Source organism: Plectropomus leopardus, chromosome 5 (assembly GCF_008729295.1).
Source record: "Plectropomus leopardus isolate mb chromosome 5, YSFRI_Pleo_2.0, whole genome shotgun sequence".
NCBI lineage: Eukaryota > Metazoa > Chordata > Actinopteri > Perciformes > Serranidae > Plectropomus > Plectropomus leopardus.
The window spans coordinates 4,635,037-4,660,089 of record NC_056467.1 but is presented as its reverse complement, the minus strand read 5'-3'; the positions used below and the strand labels follow the sequence as shown (position 1 = coordinate 4,660,089).

At 38.5% G+C, this 25,053-nt stretch overlaps 1 protein-coding gene across 1 annotated transcript; it reads right to left on the bottom strand.

Annotated features, from left to right (window-relative positions):
• Positions 1-285: 285 nt before the first annotated feature.
• Positions 286-24,603, bottom strand: farsb (phenylalanyl-tRNA synthetase subunit beta). The gene is made up of 18 exons (XM_042486898.1): positions 24,588-24,603; positions 24,357-24,412; positions 23,611-23,765; positions 22,696-22,768; positions 22,453-22,568; positions 20,907-21,057; positions 20,712-20,820; positions 20,022-20,092; positions 19,865-19,926; positions 19,091-19,142; positions 18,935-18,996; positions 16,738-16,945; positions 16,567-16,647; positions 15,303-15,395; positions 13,482-13,599; positions 12,130-12,282; positions 1,661-1,808; positions 286-1,255 (listed from the first exon to the last, which is right to left on the bottom strand). The coding sequence occupies exons 1-18, from the start codon at positions 24,601-24,603 to the stop codon at positions 490-492; spliced, it is 2,490 nt and encodes an 829-aa protein (XP_042342832.1). The 3' UTR covers positions 286-489.
• Between the last annotated feature and the right edge of the window lie 450 nt (positions 24,604-25,053).

Here is a 25,053-nt window from a genome sequence, read left to right as displayed (position 1 = left end):
AGAACAGGCCATCTGCTGCGCCATATTGGCCTGCTTATTACACACGCAGTGTGGTAATGAAAGAGTTAACCGCCTTTTGCTACAGTAGAGTTTGAAGGAATGCCGGAGCACCTGTCAGACTTAATTTACAAGACAGCTTGTGATCTGGCACGTCTCACTTTTATATGGGAGGCTGCTGGCTGCAACAGTTTCTCTTTGTATTAACAGTGAAGCAACGACGTACACAGCACAAGTTACCTGATGAAAATATGCACTCTTAAAAAAAAAAGATTCAAAGCTAGAAAGTGAAAAGTGAGAATGGCTTTATTGGATGTTTGAAGGCGAGAATGTTTTGTATCAAAGGATAAACAGTCTTTAAATGAAGGACCTGAGCTTCGGTTATTGTGGACGTTGAAACAGTGGTCGTTGTGTTTCATATTACATCACCTATCTAAGACCAGAAAACATCGAATGGTACCATTCAGTGAATTTATTTTGTGTCGGTATGATTCAGATCTTATTGAAGGCCGCCACATCCACAGACTGAACATATTCCTCGAAGGCGGTGATTGCTTCCTCCAGCATATCTGTGCCCACTTTATCATCCTCCACCACGCATCCTATTTGGAGCTTCTTGATGCCGTAGCCCACCGGGACCAGCTTGGACTGCCCCCACAGCAGCCCGTCCATGCTGACGCTGCGGACGCACTCCTCCAGCTTGGCCATGTCCGTCTCGTCGTCCCAGGGCTTGACGTCAAGCAGGATGGAGGACTTGGCGATGAGAGCTGGCTTCTTGGACTTCTTGGCGGCGTACTCGGCGAGGCGCTGCTCCTTGATTTTTTCTGCTTCGGCACTCTCAGCCTCGTCGTCTGAGCCAAATAGGTCGATGTCGTCATCGCTGGTGTCGTTCGTCGTGGCTGGGAGGACAAACTGACTCTTAGCCGCCGGGAGGCTGGCTTTTTCCCTCTGGAATGACTTGATGTGAAAATACCAGCGCATGAGGTGGCAGAAGGTCGAGGAGGGAGCAGAGGGGATGGCGTCGAACATTTCCGTGTCAGCCTGTGATGCCACAAAGCCCTCCATGTAGCTTTTGTCTGCCAGAAAGTCATTGAGAGCTTTAAGGCCGGCTGTCGTGCTCATGTCACCAAACACAGTTTTTGTGGAAGTTGGACGGGAGGACGGGGCCCGCAAGCATTCGTTTTGCGTGGGGAACTTGTGCTTCATGACTTCCTGCATGGGGACGTCGTGTGTGAGGGTGGTTTCAGTAGTGTGGCCACTGGAAGAACCAAGGCAACAAAGCAACAGGTAATGAGTCACTGAGATTAATTACCATGCACTAACCCCAAGGCACAAGTAACCTAAATTAAGACCAGGCATGCCTGTTCAAGCCCACACGCAGATGCATACCATTCTCAGCAAAAACACAATAGAGTCTTGTTAATTTTTAATTCGTCTGACTTTAGTAAAAGTAGCCTTGTTACTGATATATAAAACACAATGGCTCCACATAAAGATGCTGCACAGACTGGTCCTTAAGTTTCCTTCATGCACCTCTGCCGCACACACAAACCACACGCCAAACACCCGTAATTAAAACATTTCAAGCCTAATTTTTTCCTGTTATTATCCAAGCATAAACTGCTATGCATTTTTGAATAGAGGATTAGGAAGGTGAAATCACAGGAAAGGCTCGATGTCCATCTCCAGGGCTGAGCAGGGCATCGTCAGCTCAAAGCGGTTGATGACATCCGGGTGGAGGACACCGAGACGCCCTACGCTCTTTCCACGGACAAAGATCTCTGCGCAGCGACCGGGAAAAAAGGTGGAATCTAAGAGAAAAAAACATAAGAATATGATATAAAACCCAAATTACCGTCCCACTGCTGTATGCCTCCACGAAACAGTCAAGTTGCTCTGACAGTTTACATCCATGTCTGTGAAAATACGGATGCTTCACACACATTCAGAATCTGACCAAATGTCTCCCCTTCTGTTCCTGAGATACTTCGTTGAATAATGGCAAGAAAAGTGTTTTTGCAGAACACTATGGTGTGACAGGGAAATTAAACGTTTTAATGGTTGAGCTCCCCAGTCCATCTGACTCTGTGACTGATTACAACCCTGTGAGGCCTCTCAGGTCATCAGCCGGAGGTTTTTATAACTGTGCCCAGAAGTGGATTCAGTCCTGATGAGGGTGCATTCAGTTTCTGTAGTCCAGCTCTGTGTAATAAGCTACCTGCTGACTTGAGGTCCAGAACAGCAAATTTAAACCTTTCTTTTTCTCCGAGGCTTATGGTTATAATAATAAAAACTTTATTTTTATAGCACCTTTAAAAACAGAGTTTACAAAGTGCTTTAACAAAAAAAGTAAAGCAGAAATGTGATACATGGACGGCAATACAACAACAGAAAGCCAAACAGTTCTATTGAACACAAGCGAGAAAAAAAATTAAAACCAGAGGACAAATAATAAAAGATACAGGACACATAATGTCAACATAAAATAACACAAAGAATCAGACCCCAAAAAACAACAATAAAAGCAAACAAACCACAAATAAAAGGAAATAAAATAGACAAAACATAAATTAAAGATAAAATAAATAAAAATAAATAAAAAATACATCACATAAAAGCAATGGTTGTGTGTGTATGTGTGTGTATGTGTACTTATTTGATCACAATTGATAGTGCTATTTATGCTACCTATGTTCTCTTATTTTCTTTTTATCTGTTGCCTTTAAATGTAAAGCACTCTGAATATGTCATAAAATGTACTATATCAATAAATTTGCCATTGTCATTTTGTATGCAAAATGTCATCACTTCATTATATTTTATTAAACATTTGTGTGATAGTTTGTGAGAATTAGCATATGAATTCTTGAGTTATGGTAATGGACTGCACTTATGAAGTGCTTTTTTTTGGTCTTCCGACCACTCAAAACACTTTTACACCTCATGTCACAGTCACACATTCACACACACATTCACACACTGCGGCCGAGGCCACTGTACAAGGTGCCACCTGTTACTCAGTAACCATTCACACTCCGAGGATGAAGCATTGGGAGCAATTTGGGGTTAAGTATTTATCCCAAGGATACTTCTGCACATTGACTAGAGGAGCTGGGGATCAAACCGCTGACCTTCCTTAGAGGACGACCCGCTCTACCTCTCAGCCACAGCCGCCCACATGGCTAAAACCATGTTTTATGAGGTCACACTAAACTTTACCTTTAACTACCAAATTCTGCTCAGCTGATTCTTGTGTCCGAGTGGACCTTGATCCTTGAGAGAGGAAACTCTCTCAAGGACTTGAGATACAGCATTCACAGGAAGGACATGGATGCAAAGTTGCAGTGACCTTGACCTTTGACCTTTAAAATACAATCACTTCATAGTTCATAGACCAGAAGGAGAGCACACATTATGCCTGTTTTAAAAACAAAACATTGGCTGACTACTTTTTTTCTCATTGATTTAAGAAATCTTTTATTAGTTTATGAGGCGCTGCATGGCCTTGCACCAGACTACATCTCAGAGATGCTTTTATTTGATTTTATATGAACCGGGGAGGTCCCTCAGATGCTCCGACTCTTCTTTTTTTAGCTGTTCCACCGAGTAGAACTAAAACATTTGGTGATTCTGCTTTTAGCTATTACGCTCCAAAGCGCAGGAACAGCCTGCTGGAGGATCTGAGAGGAGCTGAAAATACTGATACTTTGAATCATAAATTAAAAACTTTTCAGTCTTGCTTTTATGTAGTGTCTTATTATCAAAATTTTACGGTTTTTACATATTGTATTTTTTAAAATTTATTTTTTAAGATCCATTTTTTCTTTTTTTCTTTTCATGTTATTTTTGTTTTTGTTTCTTCAATCAAACTGTACAACACTTTGAATTGCATTTGATTTGTTTGAAAGTTGCCATATCAATGAGATTTTATTGATTGATAGTTGCGTCCAAGTGAACGTTTGTGCCAAATTTGAAAAAAGTCCCTCCAGGCATTCCTAAGATGTGGTCACACTGACCTAGACCTTTGACCACCAAAATCTAATTAGTTCATCGATGAGTCCAAGTGGACATTTGTGGCAAACGGGATGAAATTCCCTCGAGGCATTCTTCAGAAATTATGTTCACCAGAATGGGACGGACGGACAACCCAAACACATAAATCCTCCAGCCACGCTTATTGCAGATGCCGAGGCATAAAAATTAATCATTACTTTAAGTGCGAAGTGGAGTTTAAGGTTACATTATTTATCGGATAGCCCCATACAACTGGCACTGACTTCTTTTACTAAAGCCCAGACAGTCTATGCACCTCACGTCCTTTTGTAGACTCTTATATAAAACATTATCACCTCCACAGGCTTGTTTGCAATCTGTTTGCATCCTGACAAACTAATTTTGACCGGTGTGTTACTACCTAACATGCCATCTGTTTGATCTGGGTGCTTCTTGGACCATGTTCCTGTCACTATGTATAGCTGCAACACTTACTTGCAACGTAAAACATACTTGCACTTGCAGAGGCATTTGTTTTTCTTTCCAGTATTGATGACATCTTTGAGTATGAAGCAGCTCAAGTGGTGTTTGCACATCACATCACAGAGATCATTAGTCAATCATACAGTGAGGGCGGCGCTGTGCCCCCTTTCTTTTTCCTTGATTTTCTTTTGATAATTGTAATTTCACCTACACTGGTTATCAGTGATCAATTCTTCAAAAATCCAAATGGACGGGGTATTACATGGACCGCTAATGCTTAATATCAATCATTAGCAGAGCAGCAAAATGAGCACCACTTATGTGAAAATGCCAAAGGTCATTACTCTAAAGCAACTACTGTAGGCCATTTGAACATAATCAGATTTTCTGTCCCTTCGACTTTCAAGCACGCATTTCTCCTTCTGATTAAAATCTGGCGGTCCAGTGTGTGTGTGTGTGTGTGTGTGTGTGTGTGTGTGTGTGTGTGTGTGTGTGTGTGTGTCAGTGTCACGAGTGAAGGTCACTCCAGTCCAGATGGAACAAAAAGCCTCCATCGACAGTGAAATGGAAAACACTATGTTCAAAAACACTGACATGCAAGCAGACAGAAAGACGGACTGGACAGAGATTTAACAAGATACAGGGGTTGCCATGACAACAGCCCCACACACAGAGACATCTCCCATAGTGCACTGCTTCTTCCCACGCTGCCTTGCTAATGGGTTCCAGAGCCCACTGCTTAGATGTTCACTCATCACTATGGATGAAGGCTTACAAAACACATGGATTGTACTTTCAAACGCGTGTGTGTGTGTGTGTGTGTGTGTGTGTGTGTGTGCGCGTGTGTACATGTGTGCATACGTGCGTGTGTGCGTGTTTGTGCGTTAGGAGGGTATTGAGGCAGGGAAATTCTCTCATTTATTTCAGTCGCCCGCTCTGTGTCTGTTAGGTGTATTAAAAATCGGCGGAATGCTCTTGCGTCGGTTCACACGTCATCTACTTGTACCATGAGCAGGATGCCATGGCAACTATATAAATAGCTCTGGTACATCTTAAATAACCAATCAGTCAATGAAAATCCTACACTTGAGCCAGGCCACTTTCCACCCACTCTCCTCCAACTTTCAGCAAAAGCTCTCAGCGGAGAGGAGAGTTAGTTGCATCAGATAACAAATATAAAGCTGGCTGATGCTGCCATTATCATTTTGCCACAGGATTTATTACTATTTTAAACAACTGGACAGAGACAAAGGTTCTTACTGGAGTAACACTTCAACTGATTACTGGGTTTTGATGTTTGGTGTTATAATTTTGATTGTAAAGCTGGTTTCCATGCAGAAAATAATGAATTTCCAGGCTAAAATGTTGAAATATGTTGAAAACAATGTAAGTAAAAGGATAATGGCAGTTGGATCTGATAACAATGTGCTCAGGAATACATGACAACTCTAAAAAGGGAGTTTTGTTTTTGTCGAGAAATCTCATGAAAAGACCAAATCCAACAATCTGTTTCTTCGTTTCTTAAGATTTCCATACCTCTCCTGCGTGTCTGCAGCTGTTAGCTCCAAGCCTTTTTTCATGTACTGAAGGAAAATATGTCAAGAATATTTTGTTTCATTTCTAAAAAACACTTAACAGTTTCATCAACCAGCTGGGCCCTGTAGTTTTTAGCAAAAGTTACTCAAATAGGAGGACATAGTGCATTGTTTAGGGACTATTTTTAGCTGCAAATAAACACACATTTGGTGTTCTTGTAAGACTTTACAGCAGCTGGACAGCGTATGTTGGACTGAGTTAAAATAAACCACAGTAGGTTCATGGTAATGAAGAAACATGTGACCCAGTGCAACAGTGTGGTTTGTTAATGTGCTTTTTAAAGTTTCTGGACAACAAAGGAGCTCTGTGGCACAGAGGAACAAGATATATCAGGCTTTAGATACATGAACAAGACAGTACGCCTTAAGATGGACAAAGGATGGATACATTTTGGCTTTGGTCTTTTCATAGAATTAGTTGACGATAAGGAAAACATATTAGCCCTTAACTTTGTAAGCACAATGTCATATTGCACTCACAGAGCTTTTATTATCCCTCCCTTACAGAGCCTTTATTTTCTAATTTGATCTGCTGGCCACAGTTACAAAAATGACTTAAGTTGCAAATAAACAAAATTATTCCATAATGCGAAGTTTGGAGTGTATGAGTTGTCTGCACACAGTTCTCAACATGGTGGTGCCTGAGCCGCCAGCCAACAGCTGATCGTGATAACTTAATGAAAAGCACTAAAACAACATCAACAGTGACAACGCTAACAGTGTTAAGATATATAATGGACCGCCACTCAAAGTCGGAGTTCCTACTTGTGGACTCAGGGCACACCGACTTCAGCGGTCTGCCGTCACACGACAGCAGGCCACGAAGGCACACATTGTAAATGGTAAGAAATCAACTAAAAGGCAACGTAAAGTATATTTGAATGTATTTAACTAAAATAATATGTCTACTATCACAAAGTAAAACCTGTTCTGCATGTAAATTGCCGTCAAAATATATCAGTAATGTTGTTAGGTAGCTGGTTACGGGAAACAAGTGTTAATCTGGAAAGTGGTGAAAAATTAAAAATGCCAAAACTAAAAATAATTTGGCCGCAGAAACACCAGTTCATCACTGTCTGTCATGTTTTTTCTTCACGTTTGGTGTTATACACCTGGAACACTTGGAAGTCGTAAATTCCAACTGGGAAATTCCGAACGCAGCATAAGTGGTGGCGATGAGCTAACATGCACGAACATGCACGAACATGCACGAACATGCACGTGCACCTGGACCGGCTGACTACAACAAGCAATAGAGGAGCTAAGATACACACAGAGGGAGCGTGACTTCATTCACTACTCAGGATGCCAGTACTCCACCATGTCTTTAGATTGCAATTAGTGATTTGCTATTATATTAATTCTCTGAATGTTGCATACAGAGCCTTTACAGCAGCTATTAAAGATAATTATAACAGCAAGGTATCAAAAGGTAATGTGAAAATAATGACTCATAGTGATGAACCTGAATCTGCAGCTGCCCTCGGTTTTACAGAGCTTTACAGCAACTTTCAGCTCCTTCACTGTTTTGGTTCACTCTCACTATTCTAATAGTGCTACTTTCTGCAGTAGCAGACAGCTGTTGTCAGGAAAAAAAGCTCTTAAAACCCACTGTACACTATCTGCTCAGCATCAAGCAGCAGAGGGATAAGGTTAACGACTTGTTTGTGAACATATGGAGCATTTGGAAGCTAAAGAGCCAAATTACTTCCCCCAGGAGTTTCCAGACACCAAAAACAGAGCTAAAAGAGAGCGCAAGGTTTCTTAAACATTGATTTGTCGCGGCTTGCTATGACTAAAACATCTGCTCCCATTTACTGATTTTATTTTTTGGAGCTGGACTGTTCATTAGCAGTGCTAACATTAACATTCTTTGATTTCACCACAGATGCACTCCGGGCACAGACGGAACAGCAGAACACGAATGAAAGTGAAACTTAACTGTTCATTGCACTAGGTCTAACGTTTGCTCTGCTCATATAAGATAAAAAAAATAAGCATGTTTGCCGTATCCACTTACATGCCGATATTGTGTTCACCAGTTGTTTCTGCTGCCCCCAAGAGGCCAAATTTTTTTTTTAAAAAAAGGTACTGTCGGTTTAAATAAACCAACCAAACAATAGTACTGAACTTTAAAAATACACATCGGCCAAACACTTAAGATCAATTACTGAACAAAAAGCGAGTCAAATGGACATGGTCTCTTTCCTGACAAAGGGAGTGCAGGCCAAGACTTTGCATTGGACACAGTTGTTAAGTGAAACACAGGCATCTGTCTTCTAAGTGGTTTCTTCCTCCACTTTTGATCCCCTGACTCGTTATTTCACCCCCCCGAGTGGAGGAAACTCAGCTGACATGTATTCCCTCAGCCCCTCACTCTCTCCTCTGTCAGTGCTGCGCCTGACGGTGAATTTGCTGTAGCGCTGTTTCACCCTGCTGATCGACACATCCTGAGGGTGTGCGTCTGTGTCAGGTGAGCTCTTAGACTGGGTCATGACCTTGTAATGGGGTTAAGGACACGCTGACATATGGAGGGGGACTAATGCTGCATGGAGTGTGGAAAAAAAAAGTAGCAGAGAAGATAGACTGAGTGGGAGTGAGTGTCCAGTGTGTTGTGCATTAGTGCGTACTGTGAGAGCATGTCCATTTCAGCTCCCTTTTATGTGTGTGTGTGTGTGTGTGTGTGTGTGTGTTTGTGCCTGTCAGATGGACAGTCTGAGCACCCGTGGGTGGGTGTTATATGTGCCAGTCTGTCTCTTTGCTCAGCACTGCAGTGGGTGACGTGACTCCCATGCACTCTCCCACACTGCAGACTTTACATGCTCTCAGACGCTTTCTTGCTTACGCCTCAAGCCGTCACTCTGTCGCTCTCCTGCCCCCCCCGATCCCCCCACCCCTCCAGTCTCATCTCATCCCGTCTTCCGCTCCCCTGTCAGCCATCCCTTCTCGCTGCTCTCATTCACTGATACTTGAGCCCATTGATTTGCAGTCTGAATGGGCCAACAGAGTATCCTGCAGTGTGACCTTGGAGCGTGCAAGCCAAGGAGAGAGGGGGAGAAAAGAGGTGGGCAGGATGGAGCGAGAGAGAGAAAGTATGGAAAAAAGGAAGAACTGAGGGAGGAATACAAAGCTCAAATGATGTATGAGAGTCTCTCTGGGAAAATGGGAGCCAAAATGCACACAAATCGGCCTGTGCAGCGCTTCAGTCATACCTTTGATTACTAATCTCACGGGAACACATGCGATGCATCAGCAAGATGAAACTAAGTCATACATTCATCTGCCATTTAAAAAACAACATCATTTCCAGTGTTTTTGTGCCAGTCACATGTCAACACTGGCTGATGTAACTGCTGCACAAAATAAAATTAACTTGCACTCAACAGTTCCTCCATTAGTGGGCAAAACAGCCTTTAAAGCTCATTTGAAGTAGTGTTGATGCAACATGACTGACCCGACCATCTCACGCATGATGACTTAAGAAAGAAAACCTTTAAAAATTCTTACTCTGATGCATTTCATCATTAGAGGCAAAGTAAAGTTGTCTGGAATGAGTTCTTGGCTCACAACCCATGAACTATCAGTGCCGAGACGACGGCTTTGATTTTTATTGAGTGAAACGATGACAGAACATTGTACGCCAATGCTATTTGGTTTCCCTCATTGAGTTATTCTGACTTATTAGAGTGAGGTGACACAACTGGTGATGCTGGAGGCAGAAGAGAAGATAAATTCAATGGAAGAGAGTGGATTGAGGTTCAGAGGGGATGAAGAGTTTCCCACTGTAGGCTGAAAGTTTGGGTTTTTTTAAAGTCAGAGCCCGTGACCTAACTGCAACACCTGTTCACTCATAACCTCTTACTATAAATCCTATTAAAGTGGTTTCTATTTCAAATGGTTAAAACCCTTCAAATGAAATCACTGTACAAGAAGTTGTCAAACACAATCCACTATAACCCTATAAAGTTTTACATTTGTTTAGTTCCCTGATTTGCTGTTCGGACTACAACCTCTTAAAACTCCAAAGATTTAAAGTGTTTTCCAACTGCCGTCGCTGGCTGGAGCCTTGAAGTGAAGGCATTACTTTTAACGGTTAAAAAAAACAAACTGTTTTTCAATATCTTCCGAGAGTTTTTACATTTAAATTAATTATGTTGTGTTGATTCCCTCCACTGGCAGCAGAACATGGCAGCTCCAAAGGCTGCGAGCTATGCACAGTGTGAGGGATTATTTTTTTATAAACAATCTCTTATCACACAATACAACGTACCAAGATAGAAATGGTCATTTTACAGCACACGTTGCAATTTTTTTTAACATAAGTTATTAATCTTATCACTGGATCAATTCAGCTTCAAAGATGACACATAAGTGACATTTGCGGGATTGTTCAGAGCTCAGCAGATTTTCTGCCATTGCCTTCAGGGAACTTAAACTGCCACATCCAGCTGGTAAATCAGCAACTCAGCACGTAAAAAAAGAATTAAACACATTGCTTTTTCTGGAGATGATGATGATAGACCCAGGAGTGAGCCATCTTACTATATTCTGATCTCTGTCAAAAGCTGCACATACACAGGACTGATTGGGCCCTCGTGAGAAAATGGCAGCCAGTAAAAACCAAGTCTACAAGAAGCACAAGCAAGTATTTTAATTATCCTGGGAAGAGGAAGTCAGTTGGACGTTGACGTTAGAGAATGTGGCCAAAACTCCAAATATGTACAATACCACAAGTTTAAGAGCAAGACAGATGAAACAGGATTGTCAAGTTTTGTTTTTTTTTAAAGATATTTTTAGCTTTTGTCACCTTTATTTGACAGGACAGTGTTTGTGTGAAAGTGGGAGAGTTAGAGGGGATGACATGCAGCAAAGGGCTGAGGCCAGAGACAAACCCGCGACCGCTGCGCTGAGGGCTCAGCCTCTATAGCAGCGCCCGCTCTATCCACTGAGCCACTGACGCCCCAAGGCATATCAAGTTATTTGATAACTGCTAATAAATAAAACATAATGTATAGGGGAAAGTAAAACTTAGTTTGGGCAAGTAGATTTCTGACCTATGTGATGTTAGCAATTGTAAATTTGACTGTAAATCACATCTGTTTAGTGTTAGCATGCATCAGCAACGGAGACAATATCAGATCAGTCAAGAGAACACAGCACCATATTAACCATATCGACAGTTATACCTCAGATCATAAATTCACTCAACTTTTAAATTAAAATATGTTGAGAGATAAATATGTAACTTTTGTATATAATTATAGACTGGGTGATGCTGGATTTTTGAGGCTGACACTGATATCTGAATGCTTAAAAATCTAGATAAAAGATATGTTGCTTAAATGTATATCATTTTTGTTTAAGTTACATTAATAAATAATCTTGAGTTGTCACCTAGACACATTCTGAGCAGGACATTTAACAGTTAAAAAATCCACTTGTAAATACTCTCTGTTGGGCAATCTATATAACGGAGACAATGTTTCTAAATGACCTCAAACCTCAACTACCGTACTGCGATTTTTTTAAACTTATCAGTCGTGATGAACACTTATACAATACATCTGCAATAAGCTCATATCGTCAGATTGATCGGTCAAGATCTAGTTAGAATAAAATGAAACACACAGAACAAAAGAGATTACGCAGTTTAAAGCTGCATTAATCACCTTCTTTTAAGCTTCGGAGCGCATCAGAACCATCTCATCAAATCCCAGTATCAAAGTATGCATTCATATTTGCACGTCATTGCCATGGAAACCTTGCCCCCTCAATAAAAATGGATAAATGACACCCTGGTAACAATCACAGTGATGCAGTCTCTGCTAGTTATAGACTGGATTTACATAATCTCAACGAAACTTGACTTTTAACCCCACGTGACCTGGATTTATTTGTTCACCAGCTTGGCGGGTAAATAAACATGTTCTAAATCACTGGGATTTTCTCTTCCCTGTATAAATCCAGTCTTAAGATATTTACCACTGGGCTAGCTCTTAAGTATATTCCTATAAACCTAAATGTGTTGGGTTTCATCCTCCTACCTCTCAGGGCTTCTTACCGTCTGCAGCCTGGATGTGGTAGCCTTCCCCGCGGCCCGGCTTCACCTCCAGCAGTTGCATGGCTCGATCCAGCAGGCCGTGGATCACCTCGAAGCCGGGACTCTTGTTGTAGTAAATGGCACAGAAACGCCGGCTGTTTCTCGCCCCGACATCTGGTTGGTGGGATGAGGGGGAGGGAGTGTTAGGGACATCAAGTACAGGGCTATACCAAGGACTTGCTAATATGTCAAAGCATAACTGGGTTTTTATCAAGACTATATCTACCGCTGTAAGTGTCACTCCCCTTCTGATATGATCAGGGTCACTGAGAAAATTTAATAACTCTGCCATGAATTTTCAAGGACCCAAAATATATAAATGTATATTTCTTTCCTGCCATGCATGATAAAAAAAAAAGCTAAAAATAAATTTAAAAAATAATTGGCAGATTTTTTTAAGTTTTCAATAAAACTCACCCAAAAAATGTTTTAAAAACTTTTTTAGAGAAAACATGCCTTCCAAACCCATTTCCTTCTGTAAATCTTAATTAAAAAATTGAATTAAAAAACAAACAAACAAAAAAAGCCAAAAAAGGTTTCACATAAGAATCACATTTTTTCTTTTTGAATTAAAAGAAGAAAACATTTTCAAAGACAGCAAGTGGGTTTGAAAAGCATGTTCTCTTTAAACATCTGTACTAAATAACTACAAAATACAACCATTTAAAGTTGTATGCCCCGCCTCTAAGCCAAAAGTGTTTCAAAAATAATTTAACATGCCTTGTGGGCATACATGAAGGAACTAACGGAGCCCAGGGAGAAAATGAAGAAAAGTACGTAATGAACAAATAAACAAAAACGCTTTTCGACGGGTATTAGAGCTACGTTAAGACGTCAGCTACAGAAAATGATTTCACAGTTAGGTTACATTAATGTGATTTAATCTATTACAAACAACACATTTCCATGATCGAGAGTTTTACTGGTTCTGTGACTTTTCCAGGCCTGGAAAATGTGACTGTGCAATTCCATGACTTTTCCAGGTTTTCCATGACTGTGGAAACCTTGTATAAGAAAAAATTTGATTGGGATTTTTTTTGGTGGTTTGCACATTTATTTACTGTGAGCAACAACTCCATCTGAGAAGTTTTGCAAGACTTTTCCGACCTAACGCAGAAAACTAGGTGTTTAGTCATTTTGCATTACAACTGAAAGCTCATATCTTGACCGTCTATCATCAGCATCTTTCCAAAACTATCAGTGAGGCAACAGGGTTTGGAAAACAACATGTTTTAAGGGTGTGTTTAGGTACAGTGTGTTCATGTTATGTAAGCCTGAAGGATTTTTCTAACTTCACACATGCAGACGCCTACCTTTCGTCTCATCCTTCAGCACCACGTCAGATATTTCAAACAGTTTGAGGGGAAGGGGCATCTTCCTGTTGGCAGCGATGGTTTTCAGCAGGCCTGGCAGTAAGGTAGTGCGCGCCACCTGGTGGTAATAAACAGAAGTGAAGCTGGATATATAGATCCAAACTCTCAGAGAGGACAAAAGTGCCCTCTTCAGGAGAAATAATGTCAGAAATTCGAGTGTGGGAACACTTTTCAGTTTGTGGTTGTCGACTGTGTCTCTCTGTATATATCATTAAGTTATTTTCCTCACTTTTAAACAACCTCTCAAGTCTTACTGACAGTCATATTTACTGAAAAACATCATCTAAATAACAAACAAGTATCATCTGTTTTCACAAAATGTATGTGACAGGCTGTTATTTGCAGTGCAATATAATCTGCAAAATAACATACACGTTTTGCTTGTGGCTAGAGGACTAGTTTCACCTCTTTCACTTACAACATGACAGCTGCTTTTTGCACTATTTCCACTTCAGGTTAAATATACATGTCCTATTTTTCCAAACAATCATTAACACTCACATAGCATTCATACACATATTCATATTTTTTTATATTCATACTGTGTAACATCCAGTGCAATTTCCCACTGTGCAATATTTTACCACTTACGCTGCAGTAATATTTATAGGCTATACTTTTACAGTAAATATACAATATACACATTGTTTGTATTCTTTTATATTAACTAATTTGTATTTTCTAAAATTTTATCCTTATCACTTTTTTTTGCATATCTCTCTTAACTCTTGAGCTGCTGTATTGTGTGAATTTTCCCATTGGGCGATTATTATTTATTCTATTTTATCACCTTTATTTAACCAGAAAAACTTGACATTAAAAATCTAATTTTCAATTAAGTCCTGTCTTGTCTGTTTTGGCATTAGTTAGCATGGTCATTTTTCAGATAGCACAGAACTACCTTAAAGTGTGTCAGCATAGACAATATAAAACAACTTTGTTTGCTCAAACTTTACAGGCAATATGAACACTAAAAACACAAAACAAAAAATTGTTACTCATCCTCTTAGAGCTCAAATAGACAGAAAAGGCCTTTAGATTACCATCTTTCCTTTTGTCACGATTGTTTGAATTCAGATAAAAACTGTTAGGATCAGTATGATCCTCTGTTGCACACACTGTTCTCCCCTCATGGAAACAGAAACACTAGTGGAGCTGAGAAGAGACTGAAGCATGTGATCTGGCTGCATGTTTGTTTTGAAAATCAAATTGTGGGTGGGGAGCAAATTTAATTTTTTTTTCTACATTTTAAAATCAACTTTCCTTCAAGGCTTAAGGAGATGACTCTAAATCAAAATTCAAACAACGCCACACACACAAGGGTGCAGATTTACATCTATATCTTAAATGGTATTAACCCTTTGAAACCTAGATTGACATCAGTTTTCTTGTGCTGTGTTCAGACGCCTTGTACAAATGAGCCTTTGAAAGCTGAACAAATTGGTCTGACTACTTTACTTTTTTTAAGGATTACTAGAAAATATTTCAAAAATTATGGGAAAAAGAAAAAATATCAGAATTTTATGTTAAGATTGTATTAAAATATGTATATGTAATATAATATGTAATGTAAATGTAACATAATATATCAAATACTTGATATTCATACTTTTTTCAGCATTTTTGCAAGTTCCTCTTTTTTTGCTAAGTTTTGGACGATGTCTTAGGTTTTTGAAAGAAATCAAAACAATTTGTTCAGGTTTCAAAGGATTAAAGCAATGCAGAATTTATTTATACAGTTTCTTTGATATTATTCTTTACCTGGAACTCGGCCGTCTTAGGGTTGGAGATGTGAACCGCTCTGGTCTCTGAGATCTTCTTTCCAAGCTTGTCTGCTACATCTTCTACAGAACACTACAGAGAGAGAGAAGGGACAAACTCCTTTAAAAAAACGTTCAAGCAAGACAATGTAAGGTTATGGCTACAAGCGGCTATTATGGGATAATGCTGAATGCTACTGTTATGCATTTAGCTAACTGTACTGTAACAGTTACACAGGGGGAGCACAGTCATATAATTTAGAGAGTTGACTCACTAATTCCTGTATGATTATTGTGACATTCACCCAAAGTTTGCAAAAATTTGTGAATATTGGCCTACATAATCGATAGCACACAAAACTAGGGGTCGATTGTCACCTGGACAATTATCGGGAACGATATGTGTCATTCTGCTGATTATTTGTGTTGGCATTTTTTTGTAACGATCGCCAATAACATTTATTTAAGAAAAATTCCAAAGACAGTATCTGCAAAACCTCAGAGAGCTATTTTTATCAATTTATTTTTTATTTAAATTTTCATGACTTTATAAAAAAAAGTTGCAGAGAACTTGCTGTATATGATGTTGAAAATTTTAGTTTTGATCAAACATTTGCTGAGGGCATTTAAAAAAAGTTTTGTGTTGTAGTTTGTTATATTCCAAAGTCTAAATATTGAAAGAAAGATTTTATTTTTATTGTAAATGCATATCTGTTCCAAATATCAGTTAAAAATAGGTTATATTTTATTCATTTTATTTCCATTTTATTGTTATGCATTCTGTGCACTAAATTTTTATCCTTATTTTATCTCCCTTTTACTGGTATTATCAAGTAGATTTTATCCATTTGAAGATGCATGCTATGTATTCTATTAGGATTTTATTTAATTTTATTTTTACATGCAGGTTTTATTATGTCTTCTGGTCTTTTATGTGTTCTTATGTGAAGCACTTGGTGCATTAAATTTCTTTCTTGTAACGCATGTTGGGCTGCATTTCTTTTAAGAAAGGTGCTACACAAAATTGTTTGTTATTATTAGTATTAATATAAACTAATAATGATAATAATAATAATAATAATAATAATGTCGGTTAAAGGACTCATTAACTACTAGTAATCGGTATTGGTATCAGCCCTGAACCCACATCGGTCGACCCCTACACAAAACCCCTGAGGATGCATTTTACTGCTTCTGAATTCAGCTTTTTCATTTTCAAGAGGAAACCTGCGTTACTTCTTCACTCAGATGTGTCTTTTTCTTACAAGGGCAAAGTTGAGGGCCTCGGTGAATCCAGCAGCTGCCATGTCTTGTCTCAACAGCTCCGTCAGTTTATTCAGTGGGAACTGTGAACATACAGAGCAAAAATATCACAACACAGACCAATTATATCTGTTTGCACACACACATCGATCATTCAGAAGAACCCCAAGCACCTGGCTGGCGATGGTGTAAGTGCGTGGTGTAGTGCGGGTGATGTTGTTAAATCCGTAGGCCATGGCGGCGTCCTCCATGATGTCACAGGCGTGGATGACATCTGAGCGCGTGGGTGGGATCTCAACCTCGATCTCATCGCCGACACCTGTAGCCTTGGACTGCAGGCACATCTTGGTCAGCAGCTGGGCGATTTTCTCAGTTGACTCACTGTCAGGGAAAAACAACACAGACAATGCTTATTAAAAAGTATGACTCATCAGGTTTCTGAGGATGCACTGACATTAAGCAGCTGGCTGGACATTTGTGTAACAAGTGGAATAGTACAGTGATAAAATGGATGAGTAGTTACAAGTTCACTGAGTACATCTTAACAATTGGCATTGTGCAAGAACCAGTCATGTGAATAGATTTGGTATTAAGACGAGACAGATGAAAACAGTTTTAAAGATGCAGCAGGATCAAGGATAAATGTAATTTTGTTCTTTAAACTTTGTTTAAAAAAAGACCAATAAATCTACCATTCTATCTTCTAATGCACTGCTCGATTTTGAGATTTTCGCCAATTTTGCTTCCATAACATGTCCTCTTTAGGACTGGTGGCAAGAAAAAGTTCCAAATACACATTAAGGTGTTTACTGTAGTTAAGATTACTGTTTGAGATGTATGCAAAAGCACATTTTTAATGAGAATGCCCTTTTTTGCACATTTAACCTGAAAATCTCTTTAAATGTCTAAAACAAAACATAATTACCTTAATGTAAGCAATCCACTGGGGAAGTTTCATGATTATCTATTAATAAAAAACGTTTTCAGCTGCATAGATGAGCGATTTCAGAGAGTTTGTGGCATTCACCAACTTTTTTGTGTTTAAAATTTTCTTTTAGGAGTGAACAAAATTTACGAGTGGTCCAAACCTGTGGTATGAGTCAAATGAACTACTTCTCTCCATGGAAGAAAAAAAAACCAAACCTAACCTTTTTGGTTGACTCAATATTTGGAGTTTTGAAATGAATATTCTGTTCACAATATCATCACAATAGCATCATTTCTTTTTTATTTTTTTTTTAAATTAATGGCATGTTTTGGCATGGCAACATAGTGACTACACTTCAGTAATTAGGAAATTATCTCACTCCAACAGCTGCCTTGGGGTTTTTTTTGCAGGTTGCTGTCAGGGGAAACATCCTGGCAGCATCATTTCACCTGCATGGGCTCATAAATATTTGACTGTAACTTCCCCTCTACCCCCCTCATCAAAATAATGAGATACTTTAATTTAAAATTACATTTTCAAGCATCAAACTTATCCCTCTTTTGTTTCTACCACGTAGTTCAGCACTGATCTGATGAAATGTTATTGGCTGCTGTATCAATACTCCCATATTGTTTTGGGTAATACTGCTACATCTGTTGTGTTTTTGTCTGCCAATTTCCAAAGCTGCACACCGTGAAATTCTCCCTTCCTACTTCTGGGTGTCATTTTTTGTAACTTAAACTTGTCCCAAAACAAAATGGAACAGGCAGTCTTGTATAAATATTTAGAGCTGCAGATTATGCAAATAATCAAATCTCATAAACACTTGTTTGTATAGTTAAGAAATTTGCTGAATCTGACTTGTAGGAGAAAACCTCTAAGTAAAAAAAAAATAAGAGAAGTTTAGGATAAGAATACTAAAAAATAATTCTAGCATGAGTCGATCAGGTGTTTACAGGGATTATGGTATGGTGTTGCACAGGTTTGTTATTATTATTATTATTATTTTTCTTTATCTTCTGCACTTTTTTGCTGCTCCTTTTCTAAATAACAATGTAAATATGTTGCACACAGAATATTGTATAGAAAATTCTTTTTTGTATAAAATGGAAGCGAAGCATTTTATTTTTCAATAACTGTAATACAATACTACACTGCAGTATATTGAAGTGTTTCTAATATTCTGTCCTTACTTAAAAAATAATCATTACAGGTTTGACAAAGGAAGGATTTGTTGAAGGGCTGCTGTTCGTTGTTTCGTCGTTCATCGTTTTAGATATGAGAGGTTTGCATAATTTAATTGGCTAAGCCTGTGAATTTGCATTATGATGCAACACTTGAAACAAAAACCAATTGAAATCACCCGACATTGACCTGTAGGGACTTTACATATACTGTACTTTTATCTTTTCTATTATACAGAGTAGATCCAAATAACTCACTTGATGCCAACTTTTCGGTTGATGAACTCGCTGGACAACTTCTCCTTCCTGTAAGCCAGCTCCTGAAGTACAAACCAGCAAACATGCAGCAGAAAATTAGAAGACAGGCCAAGAAATTCATGTCACATCTCAAGATGATTATAGTGAATACAGTACCGGGTATTTGCAGGTCTTGCCATCTGGGTACACCACCTCAGCCTCCTCCACCCTGAAAGTGCGAGAAACAGACGAAAATATCGACGTCACTCTAACATTCTCACACAGTCATCGTTTGGATTTTTTTTTTTATGGAAATGGATACATTGCATCATTTAATAAAAAGATAATATCTTCAACACAGGACAAATGACACAAAGCCTTAAAATGAAATGAAAATCATACAATAATAGTTTAATATTTAAAAATGTTATTAATGTTATTTAGTGTTGGTTGAACATATTTCATGCTGTTTGACAGTTGAACTAAATACTTCACTACATGTTCAGAAGTAATTCACAGTGACGTGGTGGCCGCACCCTAATCAGCCATGTCAAAGCAGAGCTGGTTCAGCAGGGCAAAGAAAAACAGGATGTTTATAAATGAATAAGCACATCTTTGCATCTGGAAGTTAAGGCAAAAAAGGTTTTAAATGAGGTCCAGCTGATGCTTTTGACAGTTGATGGGAAACAGCTACTGTGACATCACTGAGTCGGGTGTGGCCAGAGGTGAAAAAGCTTGTTTTAAACCATGGAGAGCTGTCTAATTCTCTGAAGATTAACTGCACAACAGATACAACAACATCACAATTTTTTGCCTCTGAATGTGTTAAGTGTTACACGATAACTGCAGGATTTTGTCTTGTTAAGACTTAAAATGCTGGGATGAAGTCACGGTTCTTTTATGTTTCCATGAAGATGACAAGCTAGTGTTTGAGCCAGATACGTGACTTACGTGAAAGGCTGTGAGCAATACTCGCTGAACATGGTCACCATCATATCCAACACAATCTTTGCCTGGAGGGAAGAGAAGAAAAGAAATGGTTAAAGTTAGTTTTGGTTAATAACTTTGACTGGATAACAGGATTTCTCAGTACTCCTCTCAGTAGTACCTTGGTCAGGTCTGTGGCCGTGCACTCAATAAAGACGTTTTTTGTCTTTAAGGAGATTTTTGAATGGTCACCTGAAAAAAAAAGTAACATTGTGAGGTATTATATTGTCTTAGATTTGTAAAGTTCATTATGGCATTTTCTTCTACAACTTAAGCACATTATTTTGTAATGTAACTTGCAGGTTACTCTTGATAATGTATTTCAACTAGGACTGTAAGCATTGACTGTCAGCAACTCAACACAAGATGGCCCAAAACCAGCAAGAGATTAGTAAAAACATTGCATGAAAATTACCTTAAAATAGGCACAAAAAAAGTAAAAAAAAAAAAAAAATTTTAAATTACCCCAAAAAAATGCTGAAAATTAAAAAATATCTATGTATATATTTTGTAACATAATTTTAAATATAAATTTGCAATAATTAAAAGTATAGTTTTCTGGAATTTTTTCTCTATTTTTCCGTAATAATTTTCTAATAACGTCCCTCTTTTTAAATTAATTATCAGGTCATTTTCTTGTCACTTTTTCCTAATTTTTTGCAATTCTTTAGACATTTTTTCTCAAAGATCTCAAAGCAATTTGCTCTGGTTTCAAAGGGTTAACTATATAAATTCTGCAATTAATCCTAGTTTTAAAAATCAATCATTTGACAGCCCTAAATTCAACATTTGGGTCTTTGACATTACTTACCATTGATGATGGGAGGCATGGACAGGACAATGCCATTGCTGTCGTAGATGATGGGGTACACAGGCTTGTCCTCAATAATGTGGAGGTAATGCCTCAGGTGGCTGTCTGTCTGTATAAATCAGAAAAACAGCATCAGGTTAGCATGATTCCAAAAAGTCAAGCTACCCCTAAAAAACAACATCCAAAGCCGTTCACCTTGTAGAGGCTCATGAGCTCGGTGGCGGTGTACTCTTTGGTCTGGTTGAGGGGTTTGAAGCAGATGTCTGCTGGAGGTTTGGCCGTGTATGTGAAAGGACCAGAGATGGTGTCCAGGTCGTGGGTCCCGATGGCCACCAGGCTCCTTTTCCTGCTCGAACATAGTCACAGGAGTGAGTTTTCTTGACAACAATTTCTACTAAACCAGAAACATGGTGTATTTTCTGCCAGGGTTCGAACAGAAAGATGTGACCTGATATTCCTTGTTTGCAGAGGAGAAGTACATCTGCACCAATTATATATGGCTATTTTCACTGAAATAAAGTTACCGAACACAACAGTATATCTCTGGTGTGTTTTCCACAGTTTTTGGGTCACAATAGAGTTCTAATAACGGGGGGAAAATTTGATATTTACGGAATCGTATTGCTGCAACTCTAGAAAAAAAATACGGATCAGTTTCACGTTAAAACGTGAGAATTTATACTGTATGTCAGCTGGAATCGACAGTGAAAATGGTATTTTGATGATTATACTGACTCTATACCACATTTTACTGCAGTTTTAGAGTCTCTCCCAGTCACAGAGATGAGTCATTACAAAGATGTTTCACAGCACACGTCACCTGTGCATGTGTAGGAGCCATTTAGCATATTTATTAGTATTATTATATAGATTAGTTTGATGAGTATGAGTATATTATTTTGACCACTAGATGGTAGTAATACCCTATAGTCTATGACAGGTTCCACAGTTTTTGGTGTACAATAGCGTGACTTCAGCCTCGCCGAGCTGCAGCGTGTTTCATGCATGGATGTATGGTTTCATGCTTTTTGTCTTCACAAATGCAGCGTTGTTGTAACATCGCCCGCATCACTGCCCGCAGATATTAGCACTGTATTTTCATATTTATAAGCATAAATTCCTCTCATTTATGAAGTCGTATAAGCTCCTGCACAGCTGACAACACGGTCCTGTAAATGTTTCACAATCAAATGCCTTGTATCAGCAACTGATGGGATTCTGTCCACAGAGGGCTGTTGGAGGGCTTTTGTTTTGAAAGGCAAGCTGGGAAGCTGTAGTAAAATGTGAAAAGTTTCACGTCATAACGTGATCATTTGTGCTGTACGTCAGCAGAAACAGATAGTGATGATGGTGTTTTGATTATTATATTGACTCTACTCCATGTTTTACTGCAGTTTAAAAGTCTCTCTCTGTCATGGAGATGAGGAAATACAAATACTGAACATTTTTGGGTCCTTGACAGTTGGTCAGAGAAAAAAAAAGACCATTAATAGGCCTCATCTTGAAACATGTCATGTGATGGACTTCACTGAATTGTTCAACATGTTTGTAACAAAGTGCTGGGAACAAATTCAGGTTGTTCAGGTTTTACAAGGCAGGTGTATCCATCAGAGAGACTATAAAAGATTACCAAGACATGTAACCACATAACCTGTGGTTACTTTTGAATGACACCACATAGCAGAAGCTGACAGACAGTATTTCAGATATGGAGTTGTGTGGGTGCAGCAGCTTAACTGACCTGCAGATGTTTTGGTGGAGTTTCTCCTGCAGTTCGATGAAGCTGTCGTAGCGCTCCTGAGTGAAGGTGATGTTCCTCAATACTGCTGCCACAGCATAGGGTCGCACTGCCGCCGTCTGCACACAACAAGCATATTATTAAAATACTAAATCTTTACTATGATAATGTACATATTTATTTGACATACAAGGTAAACTAATGATAGCTTGTTTGCCATTAAAAATGATGAATGTAACCACCCACCTCCTTCGTAATAACCAGCTTCTGAGGCTCCCCGTTTACTGGGCTAACACGTCTGTAGCGAGGTGCCTCTATCCTGTAACACAAAAACAATCTCTGTAGCCACGGTGACACAAGTCAGCATGCACTACAATCATAATGAAGAAGCACCTTGTTACAACTGAAAACACACCTTCGTCAAGACGAATGTTTTAATCAGGGTTCCTACAGCTTAAGCCAAGTTACGTTTAAGACTTTTGGAACCAGGGATGAAATTTAAGACTAATTTTACAATAACCAGAAGTGGAAAAAAAAAAAAACTTAAGTGTTTATTGTTACATAAACTATTCCAGTCCACGAAAAAAGTTAGAACTGGAAAAGACCTGGCTTTTGTTGTTGAGTTTTCTTTTTTAAATTTAAAACAAAAACTGTTACCATTTATTTTGAGATTGCAACATCAAAAAATTGACTCATAAAATAATGCTTTCCATGTCTGACCATATTTAAGACTTTTTGAAAAACTGACAACATTTTAATACCAATTAAGGACTCATTTTTAAATTAATGAATTCAATTCCTTAGAAAGACATTTTAAGGAATTGTGCGAACCCTGGTTTTAATACCACGTTGACTTTTAAGTGACCTCTTGGTGGTTGCTCTACTTGCTTTCACACTGTTATTTTTTGGGACTTTTAAAAACGCTTTTATTTTGGTTGTTTTTATCAGTTTTTTGTGCTAATGTTTTATGTTGTAGCACTTTGAGATTTGCTCCAAATGTTAAGTGCACTGCAAGTAAAATCTATTATTACTATTATTATTACATTTTGCTGTTCTTCTCTCTCACCGCTGAATTGAACAGACCAGCCATGCATTTAGCAGCTGTTAATCACTTGTAGCATCCACATTAGTATGCCAGTTTTATCACAGGATATCACTCACTTATTCTTGAAGACCTGCAGTCCACGGACCAGTCCCTCCAGACACAGCAGGTCATAGCGGTTAGCTGGTACATCAATCTTGTACAGGATGACATCGGACGCTCCTGATGCCTTGGAGTCGCCCTGCTCTCGGCTGATTATCTCCTTCTCTGAGGTCTGGAAAGGGATCACAACCAAGGTCACTAGTTACATGTCATAGCTCAGTAGATGTTTTGGACATAAACGTACAAACACAGGTATGACGGGTGGTAGAGGTCGACAAATTATCAGTCTGGCCAATTATTGGGGCCGATATTTGGCATTTAGCCAATTATCTGTATAGGCATTTTATTTTAGCTGTTCAAATTAATCAATTAAAAAGTGCGAAGAAAGGAACTTCTACTTTTTGGAACGTCAGGGAGCCATTTTTTAACTCACTTTTTCTTTAAATTTTCACTTGACTTTATAAAAAAAGTTGCTGGGAACTTGCTGTATATGATATTGAAAATTTCAGTTTTGATCAAAGACAGAAAGAATCTAATTTTTATTTCAAAAGCATATCGGTTCCAAATATTGGTTATTGGTCTCATTAACTACAAATAATCAGTATCAGCCCTGAAAAAACAATATCAGTCGACCCCTAGTGTTAAGAAATAAAAGAATATGCTATAATATGCCATGGTGTCAAACTGGGCACCAAAGGATCTATTGTAATCATGGAAAAGGATTGTATTAGGATACATGAAGGTTTAAACGTAATTCACTCACAATTTCATCCAGCTCCAGCCCAAATTCAAAGCACAGCTCGTCAAACTCTTCATCAGCTAAAACAAGAAACAGTCATTAGTGAAAATAGCTATTTGTATCCTGTAGTACCATGTTGTTCCATACATGGCTCAAGCATATTTACAAATTCAGTCATGTCACAAAGAGGAAATAGGACACTGCAACAGTAACTTCTTTTAAATCACTTCTTAAACCCCATTTTTATAGACTCGCCTTTATGTGACGTCATCTTTTAATTTGTCCTTTAATTCTTATTTTCAGTTGTTTTTCAAAGTGTCTTTTAACACATCTTTTAATTCTATTTATTTAAATTTTTATTTTGACTTGTAATTTTAGCCTCTAGTTTATCCTTTTACTTGCTTATTATTACTGTTATTATTATCAGTGATCTGTATCCTACTGCCTTTTTGTTACCACAGTAATCTTATATGTCTCTTATTTTTAATGAATTAAAAATGTCCAGTCTTTTCTCAGCTTTGCCATCTTTCAGTAAGTGTAAGGGTTGGATATAATGTTCTACTTCTGTTTTTTTTTTAAAATATTTGTATTTTGAGTTTCTTTTGAATCCTCTTACATTTATGAATGTAATATCCCAATCTCGCTGCAGTTTTGGCAGGATATGTTCAGCTGGTTAAACGCTGGTACTGATAGACCATCCTTTGAACTCTTTCAGATGCGG